The 12,515-nt window shown below is 35.3% G+C and overlaps 1 protein-coding gene across 1 annotated transcript; it reads right to left on the minus strand.

Moving 5' to 3' along the window:
* Positions 1–3,226: 3,226 nt before the first annotated feature.
* Positions 3,227–5,178, minus strand: LOC148192492 (uncharacterized). The gene has a single exon (XM_088098375.1). It carries the CDS (start codon positions 5,031–5,033, stop codon positions 3,672–3,674), a length of 1,362 nt encoding a protein of 453 aa, XP_087954501.1. The 5' UTR covers positions 5,034–5,178; the 3' UTR covers positions 3,227–3,671.
* Between the last annotated feature and the right edge of the window lie 7,337 nt (positions 5,179–12,515).

The raw sequence follows: 12,515 nt of genomic DNA on the forward strand, positions 1-12,515 counted from the left end.
AAGATTAACCTAAAATAATTAGTTCAGAAAGGTCGATCTAGACTAAGTGACCGAATGAAGTTGGTAAGAAATAATGGAGTAGTAAATCTGGACGGACATACGATATAACTTTTGTTACTGTATTTGTAATTAATATTAAATAAAATTTTATGATGATCTCTTGTAATAAGATCGACTATTTATATTTATATGTTTTAGAAAGAGTCAATATTGTTAAATAGTACTTGTTGTACAGTATAAGCCACAAAAGTGTCAACATCGTTAAAAGAATAATATTAGAAAGTAACATTTTCTTACTAAGGTAAATAAATGACGTAACTTAATCGTATATTTTTCGTTTCATGTTTGTTCGGTTTACATTTGGTATACCCCAGTTTCTACATGCAGCTCCATAGCTTATGTTAAAAGTAGTGAGACTATTATATATACCCACTTTATAATAATAAACGATCCTAGCAAAGTTCTCAACCTAAAATTGTAGAAGTTGAACAATAATCTTTTTGAAGCAAGAGAAAGTGGTAGGATAATAGAGAAAAAATTCTTAACAAAAGCTTACGTTAAGTGTTTCCACTGTTCAACAATAGTGTCATATGGAGTAAAGATGCTTTTTAGTTCTCTCAAATTAATTCCCAAAAACATATTCAATGTTTCCCCTAAAGAACTTTTCCTACCTTTTCTATTGACTTTATTATTATTAGGTTTAATATTTCGGTGTGCCTTATTTTCATTTATAATTTCAAATAGATTTTCTTCTTTTTAGACGTCTCAATTGGGTTTTTATTTTTGTAAAATTAAATCAAATAGAGGTTTGTCGTCAAATTAAAAAAATGTCATTAAGAGAATGTTACGTGGTATGCTGACAGTATACATGTGCAAGAGAAGTTGGTATGCTGACGTGGCATGCTGACACCTTGCTGGTCGGTCTGATGGTCAACCACTCGGTCTGGTGGTCGACCACGAGGCCGAGTAGTCGACCACCACCAGGCCGACCGACAACCAAATCGAGTGGCCAACCACTAAGCCGATCAACTACCAAACTGAGTGGCCGACCAGGCCGACCATCAGGACGACTAGCACCACCACCACCACCACCAAACTGAGTAGCCGAATAAAGGCCGACCATCAGGCCGACCACCAGACTGAATGGCCGACCACCAGACCGAGTGACCGACCACCAAGGTGTCAGCATGCCACGCCAGCATGTCAACTTCCCTTACACATATATATTGTCAGCATGCCACGTAACACTCTCCTTAACGACGCCTTTTCAATTTGACGACAAACCTCTATTTGATTCAATTTGATGGTAAACCTCTATTTGATTCAATTTTACAAAAATAAGGACTCAATTGAGATGCTGAAAAAGAAGGGGACCTATTTGAGATTCTGGATGAAAATAGAAACCTACCGAAACATTAAACCTTATTATTATTATTATTATTATTATTATTATTATTATTATTATTATTATTATTATTATTATTCCTTTGTACTGAAAGTGAAGCCCTGCTCCCCAACTGTGGTCACTGGGCTCCCCATTCATGTTCAGGGGTCCTCCCTGCCCTGTTCTACACTTTTGGTCACTGGATGCAGGGTGTGTGTCATGGTTGAGTGTGTCCGCATCAAGATATCCCAAGTTTGGACATCCCTTTTGTGTGTGGAAGACCCCCTAAGGGTGCCTTGGGTCATGAGTGTTGGTGTCCCTGGGCATGGACACAGATGAGGGGCGTTGTAATCGGTTACCTATTCCTGATAATCGATTAACAGGGAAAATATGTGTATTTGTACTGAAAGTGAAACCCTGCTCCCCAGTTGTGGTCACTATGCTCCCCATTAATGTTCGGGGGTCCTCCCTGCCCTGTTCTACACTTTTGGTCACTGGATGCAGGGTGTGTGTCATGGTTGAGTGTGTCCGCATCAAGATATCCCCAGTTTGGACATCCCTTTGTGTGTGGAAGACCCCCTAAAGGTGCCTTGGGTCATGAGTGTTGGTGTCCCTGGGCATAGACACAGATGAGGGGCGTTGTAATCGATTACCTATTCCTGATATTCGATATTCGATTACCAGGGAAGTATTCGATTATCAAATAAATATTTTCCTAAAATAAATTATAATCCAAAAATATAAAAACTTATTTTATTTCTTAAGATAACGTTTAATGGTGATGGCTCTGGTGTGGTCCTTGGTAGTTGAAAAAGGACGTAAGCCAGAAAAAAACAGTTGCATAAGAGGATGCTTGATGATGATTCCACATCAGTTGAAGTTAAGACGAGAATAGAGTTGCATGGTTTCTTCCGAATGAAACAATGGAAACTCACATGCAAATCTTAAAGTCGTTGTCGAAAAAAAAAAAAAGGTTAAACTTCAACCTCTTTTTTTCTTTCATTGAATCTAAATCATTTTGTTATAAGAAAAACAAACGACACATGTTACGTTCGTGTATAAAAGAGTGAACAATATAGAAAAAGAACAAAACAACAACACCCCTCCTTAATCGCTCACGTTTTCTCATTAAACTAAACCTAAAATATAAATAATTATATTACGATACATTTTTACATTTATTTAACAGAGTAAAATAATATTAAAAAAATATAAAATACTTATATGTATCAAATATGATTTTTGTCTAAAAGTATCGTTTTTACACCGCTGGAAGCAATGGGCCTTGTTTGGGCAGAAAAGCTAGACGAAGCAGTTTGGGAGGAGAATGCGCCTAAAAGCGCGTTTGGGCGGCTTCTGTGCTTCATAAAGCTGGAATTCCAAAATTTCAGAACGAAACAATAGATATTAATTATTAATGAACGCGCTTTACAGCTACTACTCCTTCACTCGCTCACATTCACTCCATTTTTTCTCTTTCTTTTGGACTTTAACCCCCAAAAGGAGCACGCCTCACACGCCCCCATTCACATTTTTCATAAATAAATAACTGCTTTTAGGAACTTTTTTCTGGTGCTAAGTTATCAATAACACCATTAATAATTATGTTCCAGAAAGTAGTTAAAGATTTATGAAACAAAAAAAGTTATTAATGCGTCTATTCTTCAATTTTAATTTAATTCACACAAAAATTACAAACTTTTATCGTAGCGTCAAATTCATGAAAATAAACTTAGTAATTTCCAGTTTTAGTAATTTACAATTTCGGTTCCATTCTCAATGTTATATACACAACTATTTTTTTATCTTTATGTTTTAATTAATTAGTAAACTGATAAAAAATTAAAAAACAAGATGTGACATTGACGTAAGTGAAGTTACAAGGTTAATTATTGTAAGGTCAAATTCTACACTGCTACACACAAATAAATATGGAAAATGTTATTTGGACAACAAAAGTTTGACACAATTTTGACAACGGCGACGTGGCAGCTGTGCATTGGCTCAGTGAACCGGGGTGAGGGGTATTTTGGGTTTTTTCTGGTTTGTTTTCAATTCACTGAGCCAATGCACAGCTGCCACGTCGCCGTTGTCAAAATTGTGTCAAACTTTTGTTGTCCAAATAACATTTTCCAATAAATATACAGTTATATTTCGAACAATAAAACTGTTATAACAGAGGAGAGATGGTGGGCAAATTATTTTGTAAAACTACTGTACTTTTCTGAAAACAAGTACAATAAATGTAAGAATTTCTAATTTTTTTTTCTATTTTGTCTTTATTTTTCTAGTTTTTCGATTGTTGACAATCACTATAAACAAAAGAATCAATCACAGAAGAACATATTTGGTTATTGACAATGTAATTTAGATCAGAGTTACCCACACCCCGCTGAATTATCAAATGATCCGAAAACGACGTCGTGCCAAATGTGAACGAACTCGGTTCCGGTAACGGCTCGCTCGCCACGATCAAATCCACGTTCTTTAACACGAACTCGTTGCTAGTGAGTTGACTCAGAACGGCCGAGTCTGAAACCGAGTTTTTGCGCACCGCGGCTCGCACAATTTCCACCAGAGTCGCCTGGGAAACGCGCCGGATCCCGCGGGCACCGCCCATCAACACCGCCGAGTTGACAGGGCGACGAGACTGAGTTCTCTGCGAGTTCCTACCGCGTTTAGGGAAAACGAAAACCGAGTCGGGACTCCGATTCCTGAATCGCCCGAGTGGGTCGTTGAAAATCAACACGCTGTTAACGTCCACGAGCATGACATGCTTGAAATTCCTCCTGACTCGCCCGAGCAGCATGGGGTAACACGCCCAGCGTCGTAAGCTGAGGGGAACTCGGTCTAGGAAGCCAGCGAGAGAATTCTCCGGGTCGAGTTCGTCGGCGTTGAAACTCAGCACCGAGCCGTAACTCGCCCGAGTGAACTTACTCTCGGAGCTATTAGAAAAGCTTCGACTTTTAATCCCCCAGAGGGGCTCTCCTCTTCCGGGGGAATTCAGGAAGGGAGAGACGTCGAAGGTGGAGTCGGAGGGGCGGGTGGAGTTGAGGCGGGCATGGAGAGTGACAAGGGAAAGGAAGGAGTTGTTCTCGTCGTGAAGAAGGGACGCGAAGGAGGGTGAGGAAGAGGGGAGGATGAAAACGACGTCGGATTTGGAGGTGAGGCCGGAGCGGTGGAGGAGTCGTAGGAAGAGGCGGAGATGGGGGAGGGGGGTGTCAAGGGAGACGTGGCAGAGGAGGAGGTGGTTCATGGCACGGGTGCCTCGGCGGTAGAGGGTGCCCAAGCGTTGAAGTGCAGGGGAAACGGCGTCGTTTGAGGAGTTGTGGGGAGTGTAAGGTTTGTGGGGGGTGGAGGGTTGGAATGTGGAGAAGGTGAAGAGTAGGAGGGTGGTGAAGAGGAGAAAGAGGCATATGGAGAGTGTAGATTGGGCTTTGGAGAGAAGGGTGTTGATGGTGCTTCTTCTCCTGAGAGAAGAAGAAGAAGAAGAACAGAAAAGGTTGGTTTTGGTTTTGGTTTTGGTTTTGGTTTTTGCAGCAATGGTGTGTTCTGGGAAGAAAACGAGGAGGAAACCCATGACTGTCTGTCTCTCTGAGTGTGGCCGATGATGTTGGTGTCGGTGTTTGTGTAGGGTTTTGGTTTTCATCCCATTTCGCTTTCAACCAATGATTCTGAGGCTTTTTACTTCAGTACTACTTTTTTCTTTAGGAAAATGTTATCTGGACAACAAAAGTTTGACACAATTTTGACAACGGCGACGTGGCAGCTGTGCATTGGCTCAGTGAATTGAAAACAAACCAGAAAAAACCCAAAATACCCCTCACCCCGGTTCACTGAGCCAATGCACAGCTGCCACGTCGCCGTTGTCAAAATTGTGTCAAACTTTTGTTGTCCAAATAACATTTTCCTTTTCTTTACTACTTTTGTTAACCACATACTATCTTTTCTCATTTAACTTCCCACGCATGCACCCAAAACTCACTCAGTGTTCGCCGATTATTCCATTAATAACACCGGTAAATTCCTCCATTAATTCATTCGCCATCACATTCTGTTTTTCTTTTTTACACGTGATTTTCTTTTACTACTCTTTCGCTCTATCTATTTACTCTCTTTTTTCTCCAAAAATATTAAAGTTATTTTTTGTTAAAACAATTGTACGTACGTTGAAGTTGTCAAATGGTGTGAAGTACTATTTTCTTTTTTTAAAAACATGTTTCACACTTTCTTTTATACTGTCATTTGGTTTACAGAATACTAAATTTATTTATTTGTAATGATAATATAAATATAATTTGCTTAAAGAATATGTATCCACAATCCACTATTTTTTTATTAGAAATGATTTTAACTTATAACAGTGATACTATTTTAAGTAATAAGTTTTAAATTTAATATAACATTATAAAATTAATTTATAAAATAAAATTTATATCTATTTAAATACTATAAATGGCTCTTATATTTAACACTAATATAAAAATTTTAGACAAACATTTTAAAACAATAAATTAGTATATTCTTTTGTTCAATTTATACTTAATAAATCTTAAATTGATCACACTAATTTTTATAAAAACTTATTAAAGTTAGAAAAAAATATTATGAAGCGATGTTCAAAGTAAACAAAGAATGGTGATGTTATCGGAATATGTTAAGAAATATGAATATGAAGCTACTGGGTTTGTTCTGAAAAGAAGGAAGGAAAAAGAAAGAAGCATGGGTATATAAAAGTGGGAAAGGGAGAATAAGAAAAAGGCGAAAAGAGCAAAGGAATTTTTCTTCTGAAAACAAGAAAACGAAATGTCTTTAGATTTTGGTTGAAATGATTATGCGTCCACTTAACAAATAACCACTTCATTCACTTTAAGTGAATTGGTCACTTCCTTCATTTATGGCAAAAATTATTCATTTAAACAACATTCACTCCTTCACTTTCCAATTATGTTCAGTAGATGGTCTTTATAGCTCACCAAGTCGACAACATGATTAAATTATTCATAATAATAACTCATTAAAATTCTATTGTACAATAACTTTCGATTGAATTGAATTATTATTAGGTGAGCGAAAGATAAAAACTCATTATAATTATTATACAAAGGTTTTAGATATAAATTTAGATCATCATGCAAAGAGTATGCATATTTAGCCTTAAGATGTGGAGTTGGTTTCTTGATGATGGATATAGATATAAATGTGGTCATCATTGTCTTAAGATGACTACTTCAAAATTCATGTCATGTATGGTATTAACCTGGTTGTGCAAAACATTAGCCCTTACTTATTTAATCTTTGGTCACCACCCATTTTTGCAGCAAGAGTACAAAAATTGATTTCTTAGTGACAAAGTTCACACTATTTACCAACGCCTCCATTGCAATAATACAGTACACCAAATAAGGTCCAAAAAAATCAAAATAACACCCAAAAACGAAACAACCCCAAAATGGTAAAAAAAAAATTAAAAACAAGTCAAACACACTAAACAAGAACAAAGAATAACTCAAACAAATGACGGAAAACTTCAAAACTCATGTTAGTGATAGTTTCCACATTCTGCTTCGAAACAATGGTACATTCGGTCCGAACGATGACGGGAACAAATCCAGTGAACGATAACAGTTTGATGAACGGAAGTTTGTCGGTGAACAAGTGATTCTTATCAAGAAAGGTTTGTGAGTGGTGTATGAGGATTCTCTCGTGCAAACAAGGTTTCCAATTTTTTAATGGATAACGATACTTTGACAACATTTTTTTGACAACATTTTAACATCATTTATGTGTCATTCTGTGATTGGTCCAAAATTATTCTACAATCAATAATAATAATCATAAATACTGACATGGACCAATCATAAAATGACACGTAAATAATGTTAAAATATTGTTAAAAAATATTGTCAAAGTATCATTATCTTTTTTAATCCCGTAAAGATGATAACCTCTGGAAACCTAATGCTAAGTATTTACACATCATTTTCATTTTTCTAAATCTTTTTCAAACAGACCAATTAGAAGCTAACAAATGTTTATCAAATTTTGAAGTTAAGATATTATTATCCTTTTGAATATCATGTCTATTAGTGGGCTCGGATACCAATGTTAATATTTAATGTTGTGTATATATATGAGTGTAGGTTTAAGCTTATTATTTCAATGAAATGAATAACATTAAACAGTCCATACAGGAAGAAAACCGAAAGCTAAATTGTATGTAAATCATGACTAAAAATTAGAGACAATTATTCCTAAATAATAGCTCTTCTTATTTAATTCAAAATAGACTAATAAATGCTCCTAAACTTGATAAGCTCGGCAGCATAGTGTTTTCGAACTCTAACAAGTTCGACAACCCATATTCAATCATAAATTCAACAACACACTTCTGAACTGTCATAACATCACACAGATAAAACTTAAAAAATAAACCAAAGAAAAAATCAATAAACCAGAAAATAACAGCGAATTTGACGTTATATATATATAAAAATAAAAAGTTACAAGAAAAACTTATATAATGATTATGTTTCTTAGTATGTAGTTAAATATTTTATTAATATTTATTTACATAATTTTAGTATTGACATAATAACAATGGATTATGTTATTAATATTTTGTTTTTCTATTATAATAGATAAATAGTTTTTCTATTACAATAGATAAATAACTAAAATAATAATAGTAACAGAATAATTAAAATAAAAAATAGTAATAATAAACAAAATATATTTCAGTTTTCATTTATTTATATTATTTTTACCTTATTTTAAATAATGTTTCTTTTAATTCTATTTTTTTTTTCTTTTTCTTGTCTTTCACTTCTTCAATTTCTGTTATTCAATCTAAATAAATCATTATTCTTAATTATGTTTGAAATTTAAGATTATTTTAAATTTAAATTTTTTAACATAAAAAATATATTTACTCCTGAACGCTAATATATGAGAAACTAATTTATTTAAAAATACTTTAACCCCTCAAATTTAGTAATTACGAATTACAAAAATTAAAGTGATTTCTTTAAAGTTAAGTAAAATAATAATTTTAATCTTTTAAAATGAAAAGAAAATGTTATTGTAGTCCTTATACACTAAATTTAAGAAGTGAGAACGAGATTCAAAACACGTGTTTCCCAAACTTAGTGTTTAGAAACTAAAACTATATTTTATTAAATTTGGGTGATGAAATTAATTTTTTTAATCTAAGGGCCTAACAAAATTTACCTCAAAACTTTAGGATTGAAATTATCAATGAAAACATTTTCTTTATTAAGAATTGGAGAAAAAATAGCAATGATCCAAAATGCACTCTATAATAAAATAAAATAATTGATAGAGTTAACAGGGTCACTGTGTGGTCCTTGAACAGTGCGTAATGTATTGAACAATAGTGTATAGGACCACTTCTCATATTTATCCAACCTTACACTCTTATAAACCATTCATCTTCTAAAACCCCAAGCTTTGAGGGACACTATCCTTAACAGAGACACTTCCAACGTTCATTTCATATCTATCGAAACAATGTAGCAAAACCACCGTCTCAATATAATATAGGAATTTGAGTGTTATCACGTTAAAGTTACACATAGAATATAAAATATTAAAAATTAAAAATAGAAAATTTTATAAAATTAAAAAATTTTGTCACTATAATCAATTTTTTTTTTCTTAGAGAGCTCAAGAGCTACCTTGCAAAGAATTCAAGACATTAATTCCACATATTTCTTTAACCTTTACTTTTCAAAGTGTTCGTCGTCCTTCTCCTTAGTAATCATCCTTCGTAAGGTAAATGAGAGTTGTGCCTGCAAAAGACACTTCGACGTTCAAGTTATCTTCAAACGTCAACAGAGTATATTAAGTGTAATTAATGAGAATGTAAAAAAGATACCTCAATGATTGTGCTATTTATAATTTATTACATTTGTGGATCTTTACCTGGATGGGCCTAGGCTTGGGCGTGGGCCTAGTGGTCTATTTACCTTATCTAAATTAGCATTTTATCATATTCTACTAAGTTACAGAGTAATCAGTATGCCATTAGTTTTGGTAAGCCGATAGGTAGTCGGCTAAGCCACCTAGTGGTAGTCACACACCATGCGGACTGGATATATTTAGGTACAGACACTTAATACGTATTTGGTAAAGCTGTCAAAACGGGTAACCCGCCTCGACCCGGCCCAGCCCACCACGGGTTGGTCACTTAGTGAATCAATTCAATCCAGTTCACTTATTAGCGAGCTGAAAAAAATCGAACCCAACCCGACCCACCACGGGTTGGTGGGTTAAACGGGTTGATTCATTGACTCACCTAATTATAAGTTTTTTTTTTAAAATAAAAAAAATCATAATTTTTTTAATTCAAATCTAAATAAATTTCACTCTAAAATGATGTTAAACTCCGAAGACAGTTCGAATTAAAAAGAATATCATACAATTCAAGCGTAATCTAAAACACAAGCACAAAAGGCGAACAAATAAGTTTTTAATATTGATAATTTTTGTATCACTTGTCTATTTATAATATTAAAGTCTTGAATAAATAAATCTATAATATTTTTCTCTCTTGTAAAATCTTTTTTTTATCCTCATCTACAATATAATAAAAAAATGCTAACCAATAATATTGAAACACAAAATAATAAATAATTAAATTAAATTATGTGGGTTAGTGAGCCAACCCGACTCACCACGGGTTCAACCCGATGAGCCGAGTTGAAAACTAACCCTACATTTTTTTCAAACCCATCCCGACTCAAACCTTTGATGGGCCAGGTTGGCTCACGGGTTATAATCATTTTGACAACACTAGTATTTGGTTATATGTTATATCGTCCTACAAGACCAATGCTAATGTGGCTAAGGGATACTTGGCCATGTACAATACATTAGTCATCCAGTTTTTTCATGCAATGTTAAAAGCATGTAAAGAGCTTTAATGAAACAATAGTAGTCAATCCTTAACAGATTGGTTAACCTTAATCTTCGTATTCGTAGTTGTCCTGTAAAGTTTTGTGAGGAAATTTTGAATATTTGACAGTAACTTTACAAGTATAGTAGCCCTTGAGCCTCGAGGAGCACAACGACAAATAGTTTGTGATGGTTTAGTGTTAGGACTGACGTGGTGAAAGAGATGTATGGCATGATTAACGCGTGGTGCATGAAACATTGTGCTACTTCAAAGGGGGAAGAGTTAAGACTCTTAGGCTATTTAACCTAATTCCCTTGGTCCATTTAGGTGGGAAGCGAACCATTACCAAAATTGTTATAAATATGGGTCTCATTCGACCTAATTCACCACCAAGTTTCAAAAGATTGCTCTGAGGCTGCCATCTGTGTGGGAAAAGTGCATCCTTTTAGAAGTCGATTACTTTGAGAAGTCGAGTACTTCTAATTCTCAAGATATGTGTATTGGTTCAAACAAGAGTTATAGTTTAAGGGAGAGTCAAATAATAACCATAGTGTTATAGTCAGGTGTCGGTATTGTCGGATGTGACCTCATCGCGTGGTATGGGATGGAGATGGAAGTTGTCATAGAAAATAAGGAGGACCCTCCTGAGGAACATGTCAAGTTCAGGTTACCCAAATGGGAAGGGTATGAGTAGGTGGACCACTTAGTTAGAAGTCATTTCTCCAAGTTTAGGTGGTCTATGATTTTAAACTCCTCGTTAAACAACACCTATGTTTTTTTTATAAGGGAGTGTTTGAGGACATTGTATCTCTTAGGAGGGTAAGCGTCATTGATAATGTTTGTCATGACCAAAAGGGGTATGAAAAGGACTTTCTCTTTGTATATATGATGTTTTTGGTTCAGTTAAATGTTTGTCTACCGTTCAACGAGTTCACAATAGGTGTACTTAGGCTTTTGAGCATAGCTCAAGCGTAATTACATTCGAACAATTGAGATTGCTTTAGTGTGTAAAACATTGTACCTCTCTCCTTTTCTTGAGTGTTTTTTGTATTTTTATCTTATACAACTAAGGGATCTCATTACTTGGTTGTCCTTGGTGAGTAAGCTTGATACCTGCCTCTTAGGTGTCTACTCCCAATCGTTTAAGAAATTTAAGAATGGGTTCTTCAGGATAATAATTAACCCTGTCGATCCCTCCGACTTCTTTGATGAAAATGATAATAAGAAAATATGTTTTTATTGGATCGATAACCCTCTTAGGTACAAGGAATGGTTTAAGGACATCCCATTTGAGAAGAATTAGAGGATGATGCGAATATTGGAACAACTCCCAAAGTACTTTTCAAGGAAGAACATTGTTAGAGTTTACTAGTCTATTAGACTAGTTATTGAGTTGCATGGTTACTGTATAATAGACTGAAACTTGAACATTTTCCAAGTAAAGAAGTGTTGGAAAAAGATAGAAATAAATCAAGGGCTTAGTTGCTTGGCCGTGGTGAAGGTGCAACTTCAGTAAATAATCTGACTTGGATGGTTTGGAAAGTCCTTCTGTCGTGATGAGAAAAGGAGGGAATATCGGCCTGAAAGACAATAAGTTGAAGCTGATGGAAGAGGTCGATTCGATTACTCTTGTCCAAGCTATGATCGAATTTCAAAGTCAATCTCTTATTATCAACGAGAGGGTAGAAAAGTTGCTATAAAGAGAAACTGGTTGAGGACCTGATAGCCTCGAAGAAGAATGCCTTGCACTACAAAAAATATTAATATTACCGACGGATCAATATTCGTCGATATATTTTAATTTCTGACGGAATTACCGACAATTTTTTTAATCTTTTTTACCAACGGTCAAAAGCCTTCGGTAAGGCCGTCGGTAAGTGACATGCACATTACCGACGGATTTATCGAAGGCTTTTGACCGTCAGTAAAAAGAGTGGGAATTTTCCTGCCCATTATTTTGCTTGACGACATTACCGACAGATTTACCGAAGGCTTCTGACCGTCGATAAAAAAGCGGAAATTTTTCAGCACCAGTTTCACATCCAGTGCCAATATATGTGGCAAACACTCATTTCTCCTCTTATTTCTCTCCATCTCAGTGTAATACTTCTTCCTATCGCTGCTCTCCACCGCCACTGCTCTCCACCGCCGCTGTTCTCCACCGCCGCTCTCCACCATCGCTGCTCTCCACCGCCGCTGCTCTCCACCGCTGCT

This window comes from Vigna umbellata, chromosome 9 (assembly GCF_029865625.1).
Source record: "Vigna umbellata cultivar VRB3 chromosome 9, Vumbellata_1.0, whole genome shotgun sequence".
NCBI lineage: Eukaryota > Viridiplantae > Streptophyta > Magnoliopsida > Fabales > Fabaceae > Vigna > Vigna umbellata.

Coding starts and splice junctions, on each gene's coding strand:
- LOC148192492 (XM_088098375.1), bottom strand. CDS start 5,033: ATGAAAACCAAAACCCTACACAAACACCGACACCAACATCATCGGCCA.